Source organism: Amphiprion ocellaris, chromosome 21, assembly GCF_022539595.1.
Source record: "Amphiprion ocellaris isolate individual 3 ecotype Okinawa chromosome 21, ASM2253959v1, whole genome shotgun sequence".
In the NCBI taxonomy this organism is placed as follows: Eukaryota; Metazoa; Chordata; class Actinopteri; family Pomacentridae; genus Amphiprion; species Amphiprion ocellaris.
In genome coordinates, this window is record NC_072786.1 from 12452954 (window position 1) to 12477050 (window position 24097).

The 24097-nt window shown below is 38.3% G+C and overlaps 1 protein-coding gene across 2 annotated transcripts in view; it reads left to right on the plus strand.

Moving 5' to 3' along the window:
• LOC111589158 (copine-8) overlaps nucleotides 1-24097 on the plus strand; it is a 135363-nt gene that overhangs the window by 84941 nt on the left and 26325 nt on the right. Inside the window, exons 1-3 of one of the 2 annotated variants that reach the window (XM_055006485.1) lie at nucleotides 7600-7675; nucleotides 11128-11181; nucleotides 12138-12199. Coding sequence is in view for 1 of the 2 variants with exons in the window: in XM_055006486.1 (XP_054862461.1) it covers nucleotides 989-1042; nucleotides 2000-2061 (116 nt within the window). In the remaining variant the exon portion in view is untranslated. Of the gene's footprint in view, nucleotides 1-988; nucleotides 1043-1999; nucleotides 2062-7599; nucleotides 7676-11127; nucleotides 11182-12137; nucleotides 12200-24097 lie in introns of those variants that run through there. The other variant, XM_055006486.1, reaches the window with a different exon arrangement.

Below are 24097 nucleotides of genomic sequence, written 5' to 3' on the forward strand. Positions count from 1 at the left end.
GTGCCCCAGTAATAGCTAATTCTAGCATTATGACCACAGCTGGAGACTGAAGGAAAACTCCAAATGCTTTATGTAAGATGTGCAAGCCCCTGTGTGAAATGCATTAATCTGTATTTTCGTCTGAGCATTGCATCACATGGTTGTCAAAGTGCTCACTTTAGGGATGCAGGGAGTTATCAGCCACTGCAGCTCCTCTATGGGGCTTCATCAGGGTCATTTTTGGCTGCAGCAGACTGCCAAAGTTAGAGACAAGCTGGTGAACATTTATTCAGCAGTTAAAGATCCAGATAACTCTCTGAGGAGTTGGTAGAGACCAAAACGGAGCTAAAACAAGAGTGCCTACTGGACCTATGTTGAGTGGGTGCACAGTAGAAAGAAATTAATTTACCATAAGATGCATTTTTCAGCTTTTAAAGTTTTAGTGAAGAATTTTTACATGTGTAAAAATGATAAAATTACCTAGAATATATATTAATAGTAAAGATTTATCTCATTAAACAAACACATTGATCTAAACTTACAGAAACAGCACTTCTTTTTCATTTTATTCTATCCAGTTTTATAAATATATTCACGGTATTAAACTTTCAGTTTTCTTTCAAAAAAGAAAAGAAAAGGAAATATTATAGTTATTCACAGATACATGGTTTTGAGCTACTTTACAATAGATATGTAAATGTAATTCACATTCACAGTCATTTTTTAAGCTATATTTTAAGGTATTTTTAAAAATTTGTAATATTACTCTGTATTGGCTGAATGTGTAAATAGGAATCTCGTTTCTAAAAGTTATCTTACGTTACATAAACATGACAATAATAATTTTGTGCTGTCCCAATCTGGCCCAAACAACAGTTACTGCAAGTTTAGCAACAGAGCTGGTGGTGATTATGTCCCATTTTTGTTGCCTTATCTAACACAAATGAAGGATAGAATCGGTCAATAATTAATGAAGCAATGTTGAAGTTCCAATCTGTTCTTTTCTTAGGTGGTAAATCCAAAGAAGAAAGGGAAGAAGAAAAAATACCTCAACTCTGGAACGGTAAGACATCAAACCCGATGCACTGTTTTTCTCCTCAGCCCTCTGAACAGTTTCTGGCTGTTTTTTGCTCCTGTTACATTTTCGATCACTGTGAGCTCATTTTTCAGTGCAAAATAAAATCTTGCACCTGTATGGAAACATCACAACCATAGCTAGAAGTTGAGAGAACTGAGTTCAACTGAGAGAGACAAAACTCTTTTGCGTAGTACATCAACATTTTAAAGCCATATATAATAATAAAAAAAGAAGACAGAAAAGTTGAATTTCTTAGAATTAACGTGTACAACTTTATTCTAACTGCCCACAAGCGTTACTGATACTAAGAAAAAAATGTTGGCTCCACATACTATAGATATTTTTCTACTTATATTTTGATTGTGTTTCCATAGAATCTGCTATTGCCTTGGTGTAAACACAGCCTGCAGTTCAACCTAGTTCAGCCCAAAAAAATTTATTGAATTTTTATCACATGACTGTTGGTCTCAGCTGAGTCATTAATGGCTTCAGAGTTGTGCCAAAGGCCACATAATGTTTTGTTTTTTGCAGAATCTAGTTATTGTCAAGAGTTTACTTTTTACAGTTTACTTTCTTACAAATTTACTATTATTATTATTAGTAGTAATAATGCTAATAATGCTAATAATAACAAACATAGAATGAAGAGATTTTGATGAAAAATCTAAATTTTAAACTTAGATTTGGTTCATTTTTCCAACTTAGCTGCACATCACAGATGAGTAGTTCAAGGACCATCAGAATGTTGAAAATCAGACGGTTCTTTCTGTTTTCGCAGTTTCTGGCTCTGATAAATGGTGTAAAATTTTAAAAAATAGCCTGAATTTCAAAGCTGCTGCCTGGTTCAGAGGTTTATTACACGCAGTCCTTGTGTTTCCTGTATCAGACAGAGTAACTTGCATTTGTCCCACTGGTGGCTGATTGTGGCCTTGTCGCTTACAGGTAACACTGCTGTCTTTCCTGGTGGACATCGAAGTCACCTTCCTGGACTACATCAAAGGCGGGTAGGTCGCCGAGCAGCCGTTCACAGAGCCCACACTGGGAGACGCGGTGTTTTAATGAGAATTGACATGCTGAGTGTGCTGCTCCCTGTCTGTGAAATAACCCCATCACAGCTCAGTGTCCGCAATGTGCCCAAGATAATGATCCCTCAGTGTGAGCCAATCAGACGGGGAAAAAAAGTCTGCATTTGCATGTGAGAAGAGGAAAGTGAAAGGATGGCGGATGGGAGAGAGACTGACAGATGGGCTGACCTGAAGTCAAGTACACAGGGTTCAGACTCTGAAGTGTGTGTGTGATCTTGTATTGTGTTTAAGTCCGAGCGTCGCATGTTGCTCGGGAGGGTCGACCGTGTGCGTCCAGCCATGAAGTCGACGTTCGCCTACACACTCTGCCTTCATTAGACTCACAGAGGGGGAGACTGTCGAGGGAGAGAACAGAGTGTGTGTTTGTGTGTGTGCATCTGAAAATATGTCTCTGTATTCATGTGTTCTTACTGCCCTTGTAGCTTTGTGTTTTCTTTTTAGATTTTATGGCTTTTAAAGAGGAAAATCACTTCTTTTTTTAAGAAGTTTCTTTAAAAGTTTGGGATTTTGAAGACAAAAGAAAACAACACTTTTCCAACTAGATTTCGATGCTGTCGCTCATTTCGGGAGCATTTCAAAGGACACGTAGCTGCTCGAAGTAGCGAGGCAAAGAGCCAAATCGTTTGAGCTAATTAGAGGACTGTTCAAAAAGCAAAGCACAAAAATCCGGCTGCTGCAGATAGATTTGGATTTCTTTAGTCACACTTACCTGGAATCAAAGCGTTTTTGCTTTGAAAGACAATTTTTGATTTTTCTCCTAATTACAAATAAACACCACCTTAGTATTTGAGCCTTTCATGACTCACATCAGCAGTTTCTCAGAGTTTATGTTGTTTTTTGATCCTGTCACTTTATCATTGAAGACTCTTTCTTCACTGCACATCTATGAAAATCAATTTTTCAACTGTAATATGAGAAAAAAAATCATCAAAATATAAATCTTTTGCATGTCATTGCTTTGGGAAATGTAACCAAATCTGCTTAAAATTGTGATTTTTCATCAGAATCATTTTATTCGACATGTCTCAGTTAAAAATTTGTCAAAATAAATCATTTGCATGATTGGGATTCTGTAAGAAGCTAAAATTTCTGCATACCTTAGTGCATATGAGTACAACTCAAGAGCTTTTAATAACTCAGCTGTGGTTAACAGATGTGACAAAAGTTCTGGGACTTTATGGTTGAACTGGACACTGTTGACTTGACAAACTGATAAATCTAAGCTTAAAATCGTGACATTTTCTTGAACACACCATATTCTACATACTAAAGATTTCCCCAAATTAAACTGTTTGCACGAGATTCTGCAAAAACAACAACAAGAAAAAAAATCTGCACTCACAGCACAAGCGTGGAGCCACGATTGACTCAGTTGCAACCAACAGTCACGTGACAAAAATTCATTGACTTTTCGGCTGAACTGCAGGCAATGTAACACAGAGGAGATAGGAGTTAAATAATAAAAATGTCATTAGCAAGCACAATTTTTTTCACAATATTAGCAGCATCTATGTGCACTTGGAAAAAATTTGGACATGTCGTTTTTTTTTGTAAAATAAATAATGAAAGAAACTTTTTTTATAATTTATGGCACTATAATTTTATTATCCTGTACGGAAGACAGTTTTGAGTTTTCTATACTTCTATCAATTGTGCTGTTTCCATAGAGGTGCAGGACTTTTTATGGCAGTGAAAAATGAGCTCAAAGTCAGTAAAAATGTAACAGGAGCCAAGAGCGCCCAGAAATTGCTTACAGTTCAGAGTGCAAATTAGATGAAAGTGAAGCAAGGATGTGATAATTTTCTTGTTACTACTAACTAATGTTATGTGCAAAGGTGGGACCTTTGATGTGTGTTTTCACCTCATGTCCTGACATGTGTTTATGTGCTATGTCGCTAACTGTTAATGGAAAAACCCCATCACCAAAAGACAGCTTATTCCCTGCACCAGTGGAAGTCAGGAAGCACTTTAAATGGGTTTTTTTATTCTCTTTTTTTTTTGGGCAGTGCTTTGGGAGTTTGCGCTCGGTGTTCACGCTAGTGTGGCCAAATAAAGTGCCAAGTGCTGTCTCACTGTTTGAAACCTAAATGGGCTGTAATGGTCCAGTTGCACCAACTCCAATTGCATAATGTTCACAAATATCGCTTCGCACCAATCCTCCGAGGTGCATTTTGTGAAACCCCTCGTGTGTCTTAATCCGATTGGACGTCTGCTCGGGTGTTTTGTTGGTTTGTCAGTCATTTCTTTGTATCTCCTCTCCTCCTCGCCGCTCTCTTATCTTCTGATTGACAGCTCTTTTTGCAGCCTCAACCCAATCAGCTAATTGTTCATTTGGACCTAATTAAGAACACGATCTGCAGCCGGCATTTGCATAAATGGCTGATTTGAGAAGTCTCAATCCAAAGCATCTCTGCTCTCATTCTTTTCTCTCGCTTTGATAAAGCATGAGCACCACCCGTGAATTTTAACAAAGGGGCCTCTTTTTCGCGAGCGTGATGACAGAATGAGGAATTGATGGCCATATCTTTCATTTTGAGTAGAGTCTTTGAAGACCGCCCTGCCACTCACAGTGACAGATATTGTTTGATACTGTTTTGGTTTGTGAACTGAGTATTGAAATCAGAATAGAAGCAAGGAGGGAACTGTGCTTGTCACTCTGAGAGGTTATCATTAGTTAGAGGAGCAGACACTCAGAATCAAGACAAAGATTGATAAGAATACATCAAATCTCTGAAAGGAAGGGTTAGGGTTAGGACAACACCAATATTAGCAAGGTAAGGAAATCCACATAATTGACGTTAAGAGATATACCAATCAAATGAACAAGCACAACATGTCTACCGATATCAATTCAAGCTTGTTTGTTTTCACCATCTGAATCCCAAAACCAGTGATCGAGTTCAAAAGGAATTTTATTGTTTAAAAAAAAATAAAAAATCCACCAAAAACAAACCATTTTCACTAATCAGACTAAAAATTCTGTATTTTTTTTGCACAACTACAAAGCCATGATTGACTCAGCTGCGACCCACAGTCATGTGACAATAATTCAAAGACTACTAGACAGAACTGCAGGCAGTGTATATACGGAGCAGAGAGGAGGCAGGGGGAAACAAATTTGAGAAACTGAGAGCGAAACTTGTTTGGTTGTGGCCATGGTTGTGACTGTATATAACAGATGGTTGTAGCCTCCAGGTTTTAAAAGTGAAGCCAATGCAGAAGTACCTTAAACCAGCATTCTTTCTAACAGCCAGCAGGGGGCAACTCCTCTTATTCTGATTGCATAGACGTCCATGACAAAATGATCCTATTTCTCACTTTATTTGCTACCTCAGGAAGCACTTTCCTAATAAGTTTACGGTCTCAATTGTTAGTTTCAAGTCTCATTCAATACAGAAATATGTTTATTTTGCAAATTATAGTCCTATTTTGTGGGATATAGATGATGAAGCAGGCTATGCTTTATGGCATGGCTACCTTGGGATATAAAAGTTGTTATTTTGTCAGCATACGTAGTGTCTTCTATGTAGTTCTCAGTCACATCAAAATTTGCTTCACAAAGGTCATCTACTAGAATATACTAAAGAAATAAAATAAATATAGCAGGGCTCAAAAATGCTATACTGAGGACTTCTGCGAGGCTTACTGGCCAAAGGCTGCACACAAGTGTTAAATTAAACTTGGCCAAACTGGGACATGGACTGTAGAGACCTGTGGTAAATTTTTAGCTGTTTTGTGCTTTTTATTTCACATGTATATTTGCCTGACAACAGACATAAACAAAGATGATCACAGCAACTCTGAACCATAATGATTTATTAGTTTAGTTTAGCCATTTGCTAGTTTGTGGAAAAAATAAATTGTTAAAAGAGAAAGAATTGTTGTATTTCCAGCTTTCTGACTGGAAAAATTACCCAAATTCAAGCTTAAAATTGTTATATTTCATCAAAATTGCTTAATTACACATGTTTTCTGAAACCAAATTTAAAAATAAAAATCACACAATTAATTGATTTTTGACTCAGTTGAAACCAACAATCATTTAATCGCAATTCTGGGACTGCTCGGTTGAACTGCAGGAAGTGTTTACACAAAGCAAGTAGGAGACAACTATGAAAAAAATATATACGTTAGTAGTAAAGTATCTATTCAATTCAATTTTATATGTATCTCTATTTATTTATTTTGTCTACAGCATATAAAGTCATTTTTGAGTCCTTCCTTCTCCTTGCCATAGCGGTGCAGTTAACGTGTCCAAAACATGGCCAAACATACAGACTATTTATTTGTTTCTTTATTTTTTTGGTAACAACCCTATTAATGCAAATGTCAGCACTTAAAACAAGATTTAGTTTTGAAAGTGTCAGTATTTAATTCCATCTGTAGTTGTGAATGCAGAGAAAAAACACAGTGTTGTCTACAAAAAACGTTGTCAATGCTGTATTTCTGCTGTATTAGTTACAACTTTTGAGAAAAAATTATTGAGTTTAAATCTTCATGATGTTTTGCAGTTAACCACCATTGCTCATTAGTTTGGCAACTGATAACCTGTCAGACTTTGTTATTTATTCAACAGGACTTTCTGCATCGGATTTTCATTGTCTCTTCTGAATTAATATCCCTTTGTATTACTGAGATGAAACAATGATCCGTATTGAGTTCAGTCGTTGGGATCATGAACACTGGAGCTTATTGTACATATATTAATCTGATATGACGACCTCGGAGCCAGTCATCACTGATAAATAAACACAAATGCATTTCCTTAATACTTCTTGATTACATTACCATTCAGCCCGCCAGCTTCCTATGTTAATCTAATCTAAGTCACACGTAATTAACACCAGTCTATGTTTTCAGTAGGTAAGAGAGCTGCTTCGTCATGGATTGACTGCTTAATGATGAGTCTGGATTCTGGCTGCTGACAGCAAGAAAGAAGGAGTGACATTTGTCAAACTCTACTGAGTTTTTTCTCTATTCTTTACGCTTTCGTGGACTCTATTCAGTGTCACTCACAATCTGAGGGAATGCAGGGACATTTTGGGCAAGAAATGCTAACAATTATAACCAGCTGTTTGGGGGAATTGAGATTTCGTGTTACCAGTTTCCATGTCCGTGAAAATGTCTGGTGTCATCTTCACTCGTTATAGTGCTGTTTTACTATTCACTGACAACAAACCGAATCTTTCTTCACCTCAGTTTAATAATTTGTCTCCTCTCAGAGTTGATTCAGTTCAGTTTGCTTTAAAAACTCACAACACATGATGAAACCTGATAAAAGGACAAAATGCCAGCATTGTCTCTGAGTTTGCGCTTGTGTTTTGAGTTTTTAACTTCATATTTTGAGATTGTCACTAATGTGTGTTGTCTAGATTTAAAAAAATAAATGAATGGATGTGTTGTCAGAAATTAATATTTTTAATTATTTTCTGTTTTTCTCCCTACTGCTTTCTGTAGTCACGACTTTATCGGAGAGTTCAGCACCAGCTACAGAGAATTATCCAGAGGACAGAGTCAGTTCAACGTCTATGAGGTGAGATCGAGTCATTGAATGTTTGCTATCTGCCGTTACCTGATATAATTTTCCTACACAATACACATTTCAAGTATTATAGAGTAACTGTAGTACCTGGTTGCACCATCAGGTGGAATCACTTACTCTTTATTATTAGAGTGACCAAAGAAGGTGGGCATCATGGGAGTTTAGTTAGTAAAGGAGCACCATGACAAAGTCTACAAGACTTACTGACCTCTGTCCAGCACGTAAGTATAAAACTAAAAGCTTGGCCAAAGTGGCACTGTGATGGTAGATCCACAGTGGTAAATTATCTGCAATTAATACAGCTTTTTCACATGTAAACAAAGAATTGGTCCCAGTCCCAAACTGTTAAAAGTCGTCGTAACTCAGGCTCAGGATACATCCTTAGTACAGATGTGTTACTGTTTAGGTCAAAAGTAAATCTCCAGTCTAGATCCTTGCTTGTGTTGTATTTTCTCTCAGATGTACGTCGCTTTGGATAAAAGTGTCTGCTAAATGAAATTGTAGAATTTTAGAATTGTAGACGTGTTGTGTGTTCATAGTTAGGTATTCTGCATTCCTTGGTTGTAACAAGTAGTTTTTTGGAGTTACTGTTAGCTTTCTATCATCTCCAACCAGTCTTCCCATTCTCCTCTGTCCTCTCACATCAACAAGGCATTTTGGTCCACACAACTGCTGCTCACTGGATGTTTTCTCTTTTTCAGACCATTCTCTGTAAACCCTAGTGATGGTTGTGTGTGAATATCCCAGTAGATCAGCAGTTTCTGAAACACTCATACCAGCCCGTCTGGCTCCAACAACCATGCCACGTTCAAAGTCATTTAAATCCCCTTTCTTTTCCATTCTGATGCTCGGTTTGAACTTCAGCAAGTTGTCTTGACCACGTCTACATGCCTAAATGCATTGAGTTGTGGCCATCTGATTGGCTGATTAGCTGTTGGTGTTAACAAGCAATTAAACAGGTGCACTTAATAAAGTGGCCGGTGAGTGTATATTGTAATTTCAACAGGAATTTTTGTAATCGAAGCTATATGTCTTACATAATCATCCATATTCTTCTGTACTGCTCTTGTTGTGGTGAGTGATGAATAGTGAAACCGATCGAGGCTGTCAGATGACTGATTTAATGCCGATCAAAATTAAAATTTCGAGCAGCTTTGGCATCTCCTTCCAAAGAAAGCAGCTGAAATTCCTTAACCTCTGTTTCACTTGCACCGTCTCATTCGCACACTGACGGTTATGATGGATCGCTGGCTTATCTTCTCCCAGGAAGAGTCAACACTTCTTGATTAACAGAGGACTGTACGGGGAGCAGAGTGCACTGGGGACTTCCACTTTAAACAGCTGCTGTGTGTCTAATAGATCTCACACATGAAAGAACAGACACAAAATAATTTTGCCTTTTCTGGCCTGTTTCTTGACCTCAGCTTTCCCTCAACCCGAACACGGCGGTTTCACACAATGACTTGGCACGCTCGGTGTATCTGTGTGTGCATTACAGCCGCATTTCAATTCACCTCCAAATGCGTCCTTGTTGGTTCGTAAAGTGAATCAAGGAGAAACGCATAAATCCACACATTTGTATGTTGTTTCCCCCGAGGTCCTCCTTTTCGGTTTAACCTTGGCACAGTTTAATGAGACCATAAAGCTCAGATTTAAAAGCACAGATCCATTATTTGGCATTCAAAGTGAAGTTCAGGTGCTTCTGGCTGGTCTCTGCATCATAGGCACGATTGTATGTTTTAGTAGGCGATGAAACGAAGGCCACAGCTTCTAATCTGGAAAGGAAAGCTGGTTTAGATGCATAGTGGTTTCTGTGAAGTGTCTGTCCTGTTACATATTCATAAAGTCACACCACTCAGTTCAGAGTCACCCTCCAACTCTGGATTTAGCTGCTTCCTTTTGGACATGCAGCGGGTTAAAAGCATTGGTCAAAGGCGTATTCATGGTGGTTGTTGATTTAGAGATGAGCATAGAGGAAGAGAGGGAAGAACGTATAGAAAATGTACTATAAATGACCTCAGTTTTGGAATAGTACTCCAAAAGAAGTCTTAAATTACATAGTATTTTGTGATAGTTTTTGGTGCCCCAGTAATAGCTAATTCTAGCATTATGACCACAGCTGGAGACTGAAGGAAAACTCTAAATGCTTTATGTAAGATGTGCAAGCCCCTGTGTAAAATGCATTAATCTGTATTTTTGTCTGAGCATTGCATCACATGGTTGTCAAAGTGCTCACTTTAGGGATGCAGGGAGTTATCAGCCACTGCAGCTCCTCTATGGGGCTTCATCAGGGTCATTTGTGGCTGCAGCAGACTGCCAAAGTTAGAGACAAGCTGGTGAACATTTATTCAGCAGTTAAAGATCCAGATAACTCTCTGAGGAGTTGGTAGAGACCAAAACGGAGCTAAAACAAGAGTGCCTACTGGACCTATGTTGAGTGGGTGCACAGTAGAAAGAAATTCATTTACCATAAGATGCATTTTTCAGCTTTTAAAGTTTTAGTGAAGAATTTTTACATGTGTAAAAATGATAAAATTACCTAGAATATATATTAATAGGGGGCTGCACAGTGGCGTAGTGGTTAGCACTTTCGCCTTGCAGCGAGAAGATCCCTGGTTTGCGTCCCGGCTTTCCCGGGATCTTTCTGCATGGAGTTTGCATGTTCTCCCTGTGCATGCGTGGGTTTTCTCCGGGTACTCCGGCTTCCTCCCACAGTCCAAAAATATGCTGAGGTTAATTGATTATTCTAAATTGCCCGTAGGTGTGAATGTGTGAGTGCTTGTTTGTCTATATATGTAGCCCTGTGACAGACTGGCGACCTGTCTAGGGTGTCCCCTGCCTTCGCCCGAGTCAGCTGGGATAGGCTCCAGCCCCCCCCCGCGACCCTAGTGAGGATTAAGCGGTGTATAGCTAATGGATGGATATATTAATAGTAAAGATTTATCTCATTAAACAAACACATTGATCTAAACTTACAGAAACAGCACTTCGTTTTCATTTTATTCTATCCAGTTTTATAAATATATTCACGGTATTAAACTTTCAGTTTTCTTTCAAAAAAGAAAAGAAAAGGAAATATTATAGTTATTCACAGATACATGGTTTTGAGCTACTTTACAATAGATATGTAAATGTAATTCACATTCACAGTCATTTTTTAAGCTATATTTTAAGGTATTTTTAAAAATCTGTAATATTACTCTGTATTGGCTGGATGTGTAAATAGGAATCTCGTTTCTAAAAGTTATCTTACGTTACATCAACATGACAATAACAATTTTGTGCTGTCCCAATCTGGCCCAAACAACAGTTACTGCAAGTTTAGCAACAGAGCTGGTGGTGATTATGTCCCATTTTTGTTGCCTTATCTAACACAAATGAAGGATAGAATCGGTCAATAATTAATGAAGCAATGTTGAAGTTCCAATCTGTTCTTTTCTTAGGTGGTAAATCCAAAGAAGAAAGGGAAGAAGAAAAAATACCTCAACTCTGGAACGGTAAGACATCAAACCCGATGCACTGTTTTTCTCCTCAGCCCTCTGAACAGTTTCTGGCTGTTTTTTGCTCCTGTTACATTTTCGATCACTGTGAGCTCATTTTTCAGTGCAAAATAAAATCTTGCACCTGTATGGAAACATCACAACCATCGCTAGAAGTTGAGAGAACTGAGTTCAGCTGAGAGAGACAAAACTCTTTTGCGTAGTACATCAACATTTTAAAGCCATATATAATAATAAAAAAAGAAGACAGAAAAGTTGAATTTCTTAGAATTAACGTGTACAACTTTATTCTAACTGCCCACAAGCGTTACTGATACTAAGAAAAAAATGTTGGCTCCACATACTATAGATATTTTTCTACTTATATTTTGATTGTGTTTCCATAGAATCTACTATTGCCTTGGGGTAAACACAGCCTGCAGTTCAACCTAGTTCAGCCCAAAAAATTGTATTGAATTTTTCTCACATGACTGTTGGTCTCAGCTGAGTCATTAATGGCTTCAGAGTTGTGCCAAAGGCCACATAATGTTTTGTTTTTTGCAGAATCTAGTTATTGTCAAGAGTTTACTTTTTACAGTTTACTTTCTTACAAATTTACTATTATTATTAGTAGTAGTAATAATGCTAATAATGCTAATAATAACAAACATAGAATGAAGAGATTTTGATGAAAAATCTAAATTTTAAACTTAGATTTGGTTCATTTTTCCAACTTAGCTGCACATCACAGATGAGTAGTTCAAGGACCATCAGAATGTTGAAAATCAGACGGTTCTTTCTGTTTTCGCAGTTTCTGGCTCTGATAAATGGTGTAAAATTTTAAAAATAGCCTGAATTTCAAAGCTGCTGCCTGGTTCAGAGGTTTATTACACGCAGTCCTTGTGTTTCCTGTATCAGACAGAGTAACTTGCATTTGTCCCACTGGTGGCTGATTGTGGCCTTGTCGCTTACAGGTAACACTGCTGTCTTTCCTGGTGGACATCGAAGTCACCTTCCTGGACTACATCAAAGGCGGGTAGGTCGCCGAGCAGCCGTTCACAGAGCCCACACTGGGAGACGCGGTGTTTTAATGAGAATTGACATGCTGAGTGTGCTGCTCCCTGTCTCTGAAATAACCCCATCACAGCTCAGTGTCCGCAATGTGCCCAAGATAATGATCCCTCAGTGTGAGCCAATCAGACGGGGAAAAAAAGTCTGCATTTGCATGTGAGAAGAGGAAAGTGAAAGGATGGCGGATGGGAGAGAGACTGACAGATGGGCTGACCTGAAGTCAAGTACACAGGGTTCAGACTCTGAAGTGTGTGTGTGATCTTGCATTGTGTTTAAGTCTGTGCTTCACGTGTTGCTCGGGAGGGTCGACCGTGTGCGTCCAGCCATGAAGTCGACGTTCGCCTACACACTCTGCCTTCATTAGACTCACAGAGGGGGAGACTGTCGAGGGAGAGAACAGAGTGTGTGTTTGTGTGTGTGCATCTGAAAATATGTCTCTGTATTCATGTGTTCTTACTGCCCTTGTAGCTTTGTGTTTTCTTTTTAGATTTTATGGCTTTTAAAGAGGAAAATCACTTCTTTTTTTAAGAAGTTTCTTTAAAAGTTTGGGATTTTGAAGACAAAAGAAAACAACACTTTTCCAACTAGATTTCGATGCTGTCGCTCATTTCGGGAGCATTTCAAAGGACACGTAGCTGCTCGAAGTAGCGAGGCAAAGAGCCAAATCGTTTGAGCTAATTAGAGGACTGTTCAAAAAGCAAAGCACAAAAATCCGGCTGCTGCAGATAGATTTGGATTTCTTTAGTCACACTTACCTGGAATCAAAGCGTTTTTGCTTTGAAAGACAATTTTTGATTTTTCTCCTAATTACAAATAAACACCACCTTAGTATTTGAGCCTTTCATGACTCACATCAGCAGTTTCTCAGAGTTTATGTTGTTTTTTGATCCTGTCACTTTATCATTGAAGACTCTTTCTTCACTGCACATCTATGAAAATCAATTTTTCAACTGTAATATGAGAAAAAAAATCATCAAAATATAAATCTTTTGCATGTCATTGCTTTGGGAAATGTAACCAAATCTGCTTAAAATTGTGATTTTTCATCAGAATCATTTTATTCGACATGTCTCAGTTAAAAATTTGTCAAAATAAATCATTTGCATGATTGGGATTCTGTAAGAAGCTAAAATTTCTGCATACCTTAGTGCATATGAGTACAACTCAAGAGCTTTTAATAACTCAGCTGTGGTTAACAGATGTGACAAAAGTTCTGGGACTTTATGGTTGAACTGGACACTGTTGACTTGACAAACTGAGAAATCTAAGCTTAAAATCGTGACATTTTCTTGAACACACCGTATTCTACATACTAAAGATTTCCCCAAATTAAACTGTTTGCACGAGATTCTGCAAAAACAACAAGAAAAAAAATCTGCACTCACAGCACAAGCGTGGAGCCACGATTGACTCAGTTGCAACCAACAGTCACGTGACAAAAATTCATTGACTTTTCGGCTGAACTGCAGGCAATGTAACACAGAGGAGATAGGAGTTAAATAATAAAAATGTCATTAGCAAGCACAATTTTTTTCACAATATTAGCAGCATCTATGTGCACTTGGAAAAAATTTGGACATGTCGTTTTTTTTTGTAAAATAAATAATGAAAGAAACTTTTTTTATAATTTATGGCACTATAATTTTATTATCCTGTACGGAAGACAGTTTTGAGTTTTCTATACTTCTATCAATTGTGCTGTTTCCATAGAGGTGCAGGACTTTTTATGGCAGTGAAAAATGAGCTCAAAGTCAGTAAAAATGTAACAGGAGCCAAGAGCGCCCAGAAATTGCTTACATTTCAGAGTGCAAATTAGATGAAAGTGAAGCAAGGATGTGATAATTTTCTTGTTACTACTAACTAATGTTATGTGCAAAGGTGGGACCTTTGATGTGTGTTTTCACCTCATGTCCTGACATGTGTTTATGTGCTATGTCGCTAACTGTTAATGGAAAAACCCCATCACCAAAAGACAGCTTATTCCCTGCACCAGTGGAAGTCAGGAAGCACTTTAAATGGGTTTTTTTATTCTCTTTTTTTTTTTGGGCAGTGCTTTGGGAGTTTGCGCTCGGTGTTCACGCTAGTGTGGCCAAATAAAGTGCCAAGTGCTGTCTCACTGTTTGAAACCTAAATGGGCTGTAATGGTCCAGTTGCACCAACTCCAATTGCATAATGTTCACAAATATCGCTTCGCACCAATCCTCCGAGGTGCATTTTGTGAAACCCCTCGTGTGTCTTAATCCGATTGGACGTCTGCTCGGGTGTTTTGTCGGTTTGTCAGTCATTTCTTTGTATCTCCTCTCCTCCTCGCCGCTCTCTTATCTTCTGATTGACAGCTCTTTTTGCAGCCTCAACCCAATCAGCTAATTGTTGATTTGGACCTAATTAAGAACACGATCTGCAGCCGGCATTTGCATAAATGGCTGATTTGAGAAGTCTCAATCCAAAGCATCTCTGCTCTCATTCTTTTCTCTCGCTTTGATAAAGCATGAGCACCACCCGTGAATTTTAACAAAGGGGCCTCTTTTTCGCAAGTGTGATGACAGAATGAGGAATTGATGGCCATATCTTTCATTTTGAGTAGAGTCTTTGAAGACCGCCCTGCCACTCACAGTGACAGATATTGTTTGATACTGTTTTGGTTTGTGAATTGAGTATTGAAATCAGAATAGAAGCAAGGAGGGAACTGTGCTTGTCACTCTGAGAGGTTATCATTAGTTAGAGGAGCAGACACTCAGAATCAAGACAAAGATTGATAAGAATACATCAAATCTCTGAAAGGAAGGGTTAGGGTTAGGACAACACCAATATTAGCAAGGTAAGGAAATCCACATAATTGACGTTAAGAGATATACCAATCAAATGAACAAGCACAACATGTCTACCGATATCAATTCAAGCTTGTTTGTTTTCACCATCTGAATCCCAAAACCAGTGATCGAGTTCAAAAGGAATTTTATTGTTTTAAAAAAAAAAAAAAAATCCACCAAAAACAAACCATTTTCACTAATCAGACTAAAAATTCAGTATTTTTTTGCGCAACTATGAAGCCATGATTGACTCAGCTGCGACCCACAGTCATGTGACCTAGTTGTCATCAACATAATGAGGATACATTCTGCATGGTGAAATCATTTTTGAGAATTGAGACTAGTGTGAAAATTGAAAAAAAAAAAACATTGAAAATAATCATCAACTTTCAATTCAACTTTAGTTTTTTCTGTTTTTGTGGTTTATGGTATTTTAACTTTGAGTTACTGCACAACTCAGAAGCTATTAATGACTCAGCTGACCAGACCAAATTAAAATAAATGAATAAATAAGGGACTTTTTGGATGAGCTGCAGGCCATCAGGAAAGCAATATTTCATCAAAATCACTTTCATCTACATACTAAAAATTGCCCAAAATTGAACTATTTCCCCCCAGATTCTGCAAAAACAAGCAAACAAAAGAAGTCTGTGCTCCTGAGCGTAACTGTGAAATCGCTTTTCAGTCAAACTGCAGACTGTGTTTAAATAGAGCAGATATGGTAAAATATTAAAACAAAATAAAAATGTAAGAAATAAAATATCTTTAGCATGTTGAGCCACCATTTTTTCCCAATATTGGAAGCACATGTGGTCACTTAGAAAAATGTTGTACATGTTGATTTTATTTTTTATTTATTTTTTTAAGTTGTCTCAACTTCTAGCCACACTGTAACAAATGTTCCTGTAAAATTACAAAAAAAATACTGGCAGCCGTGGTCACTAGTGTTTTACAGTATTTTTATAGTGTTACTGTTGTAATTTACTTACAACATTACATTTACTTACTTTATCACTGATAATTTTGTGTCTCATTTTTCTTTTATGTCTGATTTGTGTCTTTTTGGATAGTTTTTTGTCATTTTTTGTCATTTTGTGCCTTGTTTTTTTCAGTTTCTTTTGAGTCCTGTTTCAGAAATTTCGTCTCTTTTTTTAGAGACGTCGTTTTTGTGGCTTTGTTGTCTCATTTTCTGTCATATTTTTTGGTCAGTTCATACGGTATGTTTTTAGAGCAAAAAAAATTTTACAAGTTTTTAACCACATTTTGGGAAAAACAGTACACTACTCTTTAGAAAGTTTACAGTGTATGGTTGTGCTGTTTCCATATTGGTGCAGGACTCTATATTGCAGTGAAAAATGAGCCCGAAGTGAGCAAAAAACGCGACAGGACCAAAAGAAAAACACTCAGAAAATGCTTGGGATTCAGAGGGTTAATGCGGGTCTCCTCTCCTCTCCTCTAGCCAGATGGACACCTTCCAACCAGCAACATCTGTTTGCATATCATCAGGAGAGGTCACATCACACAACCTCAGATGCTGTTTTTAGGCCGCTCAGTGCACTCATGCACACATGGTTCCCCCTGACATTTGTGTATAACAGGAAAGGAGTCGTTGTGGGGGTTTTTTCTTAGAACATTCTCACTCAGGTGAGAATTTTCAGTGACTGTTAGCAGGACTTTTATTCTTGCTTTCAAAGAGAAGCAGTAATGAGCAGCAGTAACTGTTAGCCCCATAGCTGCTAGAATTCAAGTGTGTTTGTGCTAAAAAGATAATTATTTGACTCAAGTCAGTTGTGGCCATGGTAATGAATGTATATAACATAGCCTCCAGGTTTTAAAAGTGAAGCCAGTACAGAAGTACCTTAAACCAGCATTCTTTCTAACAGCCAGCAGGGGGCAGCTCCTATTATTCTGATTCACTTCAGTCCATGAGAAAATGATCCTACTTGTCACTTTATTTGCTACCTCAGGAAGCACCTTCCTAATAAGTTTATGGTTTCAATTGTAAGTTTCAAGTCTCATTCAATACAGAATTATGTTTATTTTGTAAATTATAGTCCTATTTTGGTTTTAACTTGACATTAGAACACTTTATTTCACTCACCAGAAGTTTTTCAGTGCATAGCCACTTAGTTTGCATGTAACTTAGCCCTTTTTCCTGCTTCTGGTGACCACATTGCTGCTTTCTTTACCATGTTTTTTCCAGTCTTCACCATTATTCAGTGGAAGACACCCATAAACAAAGCAGGGGCACACTCAGATAAATGGCTCTGTAGGGCTACTAGAGGTCTAAAACTCAACAGAGAACCTCCAAGTGAGTCGAATGCTTGTTTATTTGGATGCGTCTGTGAAACGTTTTTTCACGGTAAAGCTCATAACATTGTCACTACGTAATTTGAGGTGAAATCTGGCTGAATGTCTTTATAAGCAGTGAAAGCTGTCTTGCTGCAGAAGTCGACTTGAGATGCTTGACAGTAGCTTGTAGCTTGTTATGCCTGCTGGAAGGCTTTTTTGAATGCTGTGCGCAACCCCCTCATCAGTCCCCCCCCTGCTGTGCGGTATTTTGCGTTATTGGTTCCTAGCTGAGTCACAGTGGGCTTTAACAGTGAGGGAAGATCAGTGACTGACAGAAGAGGCTTTCCCCCTTCACCCAAAGGCAGTTTACGAAATACATGCACTTTCTTAATTACTCTCAACCTTTACTTTCTTTCTTTCTTTCTTTCTTTCTTTCTTTCTTTCTTTCTTTCTTTCTTTCTTTCTTTCTTTCTTTCTTTCTTTCTTTCTTCTTCTTCCTTTCTTTCTTTCTTTCTTTCTTTCTTTCTTTCACAGTCCTTTATCCACATTAGGAAAGCATTGTGAGAAATGTGTTGTCATGGTCACCCACAGTATGTACGCACAGTTGGACGCTGAAATATGTACATGTGTGTTATGTAAAGCACAGAAAGCGCTATGGGTAGAGTGCACAGTAGTCACATAAATCAGAGGGAAACTAAAAGTGAACAGGCATCTTTAATGTGCAATTTAACCAAAGCAAAGGTGCTGCAAAAGGGTGTTCATCTTTGTTGAAACCCTTAATAGTGCTAATATCAGAAAGAAGAGGAAATAAAATAAATTTAAAATGAGTGAAAACTGAATATTTATGTTTTGTTTAGTTATTCTTCTGTAACATTAATTGACTCACAAGAGGTACCATTAGTAGGCACAGACGTTAAAAAGAAAGCAACGTCAATATTTTTGCTTTCTTTTTTACTTAAGTAAATGTATAGCAAATGTTTTAATTGTACTTTTCAGATGAAAGTTTTCAGATAACATTTAGTTTGATGCATGTTTACACTGGAGTGCAGTACAGTTTTGTGCAGTTTTAGCAGGTAAATCTTTGTTTACATTTCATACTATGCTGCATTACACAATGACATAGAGTTTGTCACATTGAATGATCAGAAATAAAATGGTCATTGTTTTTTTGATTGAAATTCAATCTAATCAGTAAAAAGAGCAACAGGATTAATTAGTAGAAAAATAATTGTAAGCACCAGTCCTGACTAAGAAACTTGCTAAGTTTTAGTGTAGTTTGTAGATGAACAGATAAAATGTAAATTTGTAGAGTTTGTGCATGTCAAATGTCTGCTGAAGGCAAAAGTTTAGGTGCTTAGTGGTTCAGTGCAGCCATTTAAGAAAAGATAAAATGAAATAAAAGACGTGATAAAGCTTGTAACTGTTTTTAAACGGTTCCCCTCGAAAGTTTCCCTGTACCTTGAGGACACTGAACGATAAGGTGTGGCTTTTAAGGCGGACTGAACTCACGTTTCTCCTCCCTGTGCTGAAAGCCAGTGATGTGATGTTGCAGTTAAGCCTGCTTGCCTGTGGAAATCCCTTATCGTAGCCGCCAGAACACTGTGCTGCCTTACTGATTTCAACCCGCTTCTGAGTGATGCCCTGCTGCAAACCTTCTACTTTGTGTCTGTTTGTGTGTTTGCAGTACGGGATTCATGATAACTGCAACCACAAACATCCTAATAGGCTATCCTGTATTGATTTTAGTCAGCGTTTGCTGGTATTATATCCCCATAGAGACAAAGAGTTCATAAACAGTGCCTATAAATGTATTCATCCTCTTTGGAAGTTCTTCCCTTTCTTTAATTTTTTTTAACATTCAATAGTTTGACTTTTTTGATAAAAAGACTCTTTAATGTCACAGTAAAACAGTTTTCTTCAAAGTAATGTTAAATAATTAGAAATATAAACTGTAAAATATGTGATAGCATCAGTGTTTGCTCCTTTCACATCAGTGTTTAATAGATGCACCTTTGGCAGCAATTACAGCATTGAGACTTTGTGTATAGGTCTCAGTCAGCCTTGCACATAGGGACACTGCAATTTTACCACGTTTTTCTTTGCAATAGTGCTCAAACTCTGTCAGGTTGTATGGGGATCATGAGTGAATGGCCCTCTTGAAGTCCAGCTACTAATCGTCAACTAGATTCAGATCTGGGTTCTAACTCGACCACTCCAGAATATTCACTTTGTTGTCTTTAAGCCACTTTTGTAAAGTTTCGCCTGCATGCTTTGGGTTATTGTCTTGCTGGAAAACAAATCTTCCAAAGTTGTTTTACGTCTGCTTCAGGTGGTTCTCCGGGTTTTCCCTCTACTTTACTGCATTCATTTCACCCTCTACTTTTACAAGCCTTCCAGGGCCTGGTGCAGAAAAGCATCCTCACGTCATGATGATGCCACCACCATGGTTCACAGCAGAGCTAGTGTTTTTGATGATGTTCGGTGTTTGCCAAATATAGCGTCTAATCTGATGGCAAAAAAGCTTTGGTCTCAGTTTGGGTCTCATCGGACCAAAGAACCTTCTTCCAGTTGACTCTAGATTCTCCCACAAGTCTCTTAGTAAACTCTAATTGAGATTTAATATGAGCTTTTTTTGAACAGTGGTTTTCACTTTGCCATTCTCCCATGAAGCTGTAATTGGTGAAGAACAAGCAACAGTTAATGTGTGCTCAGTCTCTCCCATCTCATCTACTGAAGCTTGTAGTTCCTTCAGAGGGAGTCATAGGTGTCTTGGTGGCCTCCTTCACTAGTCTTTTTTTTTTTTTTGGACAATCACTCTCCTCTGTGCAGATTTACACATGTGCCATATTCCTGCCATTTCTTAATGATGGATTTAACTGTATAATCAGTGACTGAAATTTTCTTGTATTTATCCCTTAACTTATGTTTTTCAGTAACCTTTTACAGAGTTTCTTGCAGTGTTCTTTTGTCTTCATGGTGTAGTTATAACCAGAAGTACTGATTGACCAGTGACTGGACCTTCCAGATACAGGTGCCTTTCTGCTAGAATCACTGAGACACATTCACCGCACTCAGACAATCTTAATTACACAATTACACTAATAATTGTGTGACCTCTAGTGCCAGTGCCAGTATCTAATTGACATTTTTGCCAAAATCACTTTTCATTGTATAAGAAAAGAGTCTTTTTTTGGTAAAATTTTGTTTATAAAGCTTAATTTAATTACCTGTGAATTGATGTTGAGAAGCAACAAAAAGAAATTTGTACCAGAAAACATACAATGGAAGTAAATATTTTGCTTCCAGTCTTTCCTGCCACATTAATGACTTCATATTTTGGGTAATAGAAATGATATAAATAGTAGAAAAAATTGTAATGATTCAACTTATTTAAATTAATTACAGAAAAGAAACACAGCTATGTATTTTTCTTCCAGGCCAGTAGGATTCAGCCTGATCCGACTTCCTGTTATCCACGTGACCAAAATCTCATCAGCCAGTGAGCTGAAGTCTCACTCAGATTCTTGTCTGCTTAATGCAGAGGATGTGTTTGACCTTTTGGAGAGCGTCCTGAGCGATCTGATCTGGATATTTGTATTCTCTCTCTTTTTGAGCCAAATTTAAATGGCAGTGTCGAACACTGAGCGCAATTTTCACTTGGAACCAGAAACTCTGATGTCGACTCTGTAGGAGTCTTTGCTAATGATGGTACATTTGACAGTCCCGCAGTGCAGAATAACCACAGTCGAACTGCAGAGGTTTGATCATGTCGATCAATACCAGTGACTCAGAAATTGACTCCTTTTGGCATTATTTCTTGACAGCTTTAAAACTGTACATCATAATTCTGAGTCATCTGATGCAACACTGACATTGCTGTTCTTTTGTGCTGCAGTTTCACATCGACGTGTTTGATCGCAGGCTGGTTTTCTCCTTTTCATCTATTCCAATTTTTGTCATTTCTTGCAGCCCGTTCTCTAATTCACCTTGTTTTTCTAGCCGCCCGTTTACCTCCACATGATTCCTCTCTTAAAACTTTGTGTGACAGAAAAGAGAGAGATGAGGTGGTGGAGAAAGAGGACATGCATAATTTAGGCTGCTCGGCGTAAGCTGGTCTGTGCCAACTCAGGGAGCTGGACCAGAAATCACTCTGCCCCCTCGTCCTTGCAGCTGTCCCCTTGAAAAGCTACTTTCAGTGACTTTTCTTGATGTTCTCAGTATGTTGGGGAAATAAATCATCTGTAATTCGCATTTTGTCTCTTTTCACTATTGGATAGAACAGACCTCTGATAGGAGTGTCAAATGGCCAAAGAGACTGGGACATCTTTTTGACGATTAGAAGAACCATGAAAATGCAGACTGATGTAAAAATGTAAAATTAAAGTCGTATTTCTATTAAGAAACTTGCAGCACGAGATGCCCTTTTCAGATAACAGTGTGCCAAAATAAGTACAAGAAATCTGCAAAACAGTGCAATGCTAGGCTTCGCAGGTAACTTTAGCAGATGAAGATGTTGATATTTTTCAGAATAATTTATGTTCACCATCATAGTATAGCCTGTTAGCATGCTAGCTTGACATCTGCTCCAACCCTGAGTTGCTTTAACACTACAAACTCCAAGCAGTTTTGGGGCAGTTTTTCCTCCTGTTGTGTTTTTACTCAGTGGGGACTAATTTTTCACTGCAATACGAAGTCCTGCACCTCCATTGAAACAGAACACCCATGACTAGAAGTAGAAAGAACTTAGTAATGTGTTTTGTGCAGTATTTGACACACTTGTAATGCCATAAATCACAAAAAGCGAAAAACTAAAACAGAATTTCATTGATTGTTTATTTTTACAAAAATGGGGAAAACCCCGGGATCAACTTGTAAAACATATTACTAAGAGTTACCAATACTGGAAAAACAAATGGTTACTCTACATACTTAGATATTGCAGTACTTCAAATTTAAGTGTTGTCATACTGTTTTTGTCACATTACTGTTGGTTGCAACTTTAAAATGTATTTACTTTTTATAGAATCTGGTGGAAACTGTTTTCTTTTTGTAAAATTTGTAAGACTGTAGGAAAAAGTGATTTTGATTAATATTAAAATTTTATGCTGAAATATTTATCTCTTTACCGATGGAACAGCACTTTTGAGATGAGTAGTTCTGGGAAATCCAACTATTCTTAACTAGTCTTAAATCAAGACTTTTTCAAATTTGGGACTGTTTACTCATATTTCTCACTTCATTGTTGTTTAATTACAGTGCAGTTTGAGTATTAGCACCTGGATTTTAAATGTTTTGTTTGTTTTTGCTTATTTTCTATGTTCCATTTTATGTAACTTACATGCTTTTTCATGTTTCATGTAAAAGACTTTGACACAAATAAACTTATGGAGACATTTCACTTCAAACCAAAAATATCAGCCTCATACAGGCACCAAATTGAGAATCAAGGGATCCCCAAAATCAAACAGGTTTGTTGAAAGGGCTAGATGTTGCAATCCCTGGTGTTTGCACCACTTCTAATTCGGGAGTTCTTGATGACCGCTATAAGGCTTTACCAGCGGGACACATCGTCAGTTGTGTACTTCAGCATCATGGGGTGTTTTGGCCAATTATCACAATACACCCTCTGCTGAGGTAGGCCCACCACAGGTTGATCAAGCCTGGGTGTGTGTCCCGCGGTTAGCTGTTCATCTTAGCAGCCCAGGTGGTGTCGCTTCTCTTCAGCCACGGCCAACAGTTCATCGTCTCGGCGGTGTTGGCCAGCTCTTTGATGGCTTTTCTGTGAGCCTGTCCCCTGATTCCAACCTCGCTAGGAGTTTTGCTGTTGTGCTGGCTACAAAACCCGTACACCCCACCTCCACTGGGCACACCCATATATTCCAGCCTCTGTCCTCCGCCTCAGCTGCTAGGTTGGAGTAGCACAGCTTCTTACGCTCATGCGCTTCTTCGATGGCGTCCTCCCGGGGAACTGTCAGTTCGATGATGTAGGCGAGCTGGTGGGAATTAGACCAGAGGACGAGGTCTGGTCGCAGGGTGGTTGTTGCGATCTCCGGAGGGAAAATGAGCCTGTGATCTAGGTCGGCTCGCACCTGCCAGTCCCTGGCTGCATTCAGTGGGGCCAGATCGGGGTTTGAGGGGCTGACCCTCGGCTTGTCCCCCTCCTGAACAAACGAAGGTGGATGTCGGCGCACATCCTGGTTGTTGAAGGGTTGGGCATTGATGGATACCCTCTTGCACTCGAGTTTATTGGCTAGACACCTGAGGACCTGGTTATGTCTCCACGAAGTCTGTTCAAAATTCCACATGAATCTATTATGTAGTTGTTGTAATAAAGCATTTAAGTGTCTACTGAAGAGGTTAAATGACCAACTGACCCCAAAGTTTTGCAGCTTTTTTTGAAAACCGTGTTTTGACCAGTGTTGTCTTTATGTTGCTAATAGTGACGCCTTAATAAAGACCCAGTTAAACTCTGTGAATAGATGAAGGCCAGCAGGAGGTCAGAGTGCAGGTACAACCACAGAGAACAGAGCATTTAGCTGTCAAAGTTCAAGCTTTTCGTTTTTTGTTTATATCATTATTATTCAAATGTGGTGCTGCTTTTCGAAATAAAGGCCCACAGGGATCATACACATACCATTCTGAAATGTAGCCACGCAAGAGATGTGTTTTTGCGAAATTTCCTACACTATTGCGTTTCTTTTTCATGAATATCTGTAATTATTTGCCAAGATTTTAAATAACTACCCCTCAAAACTGCAACT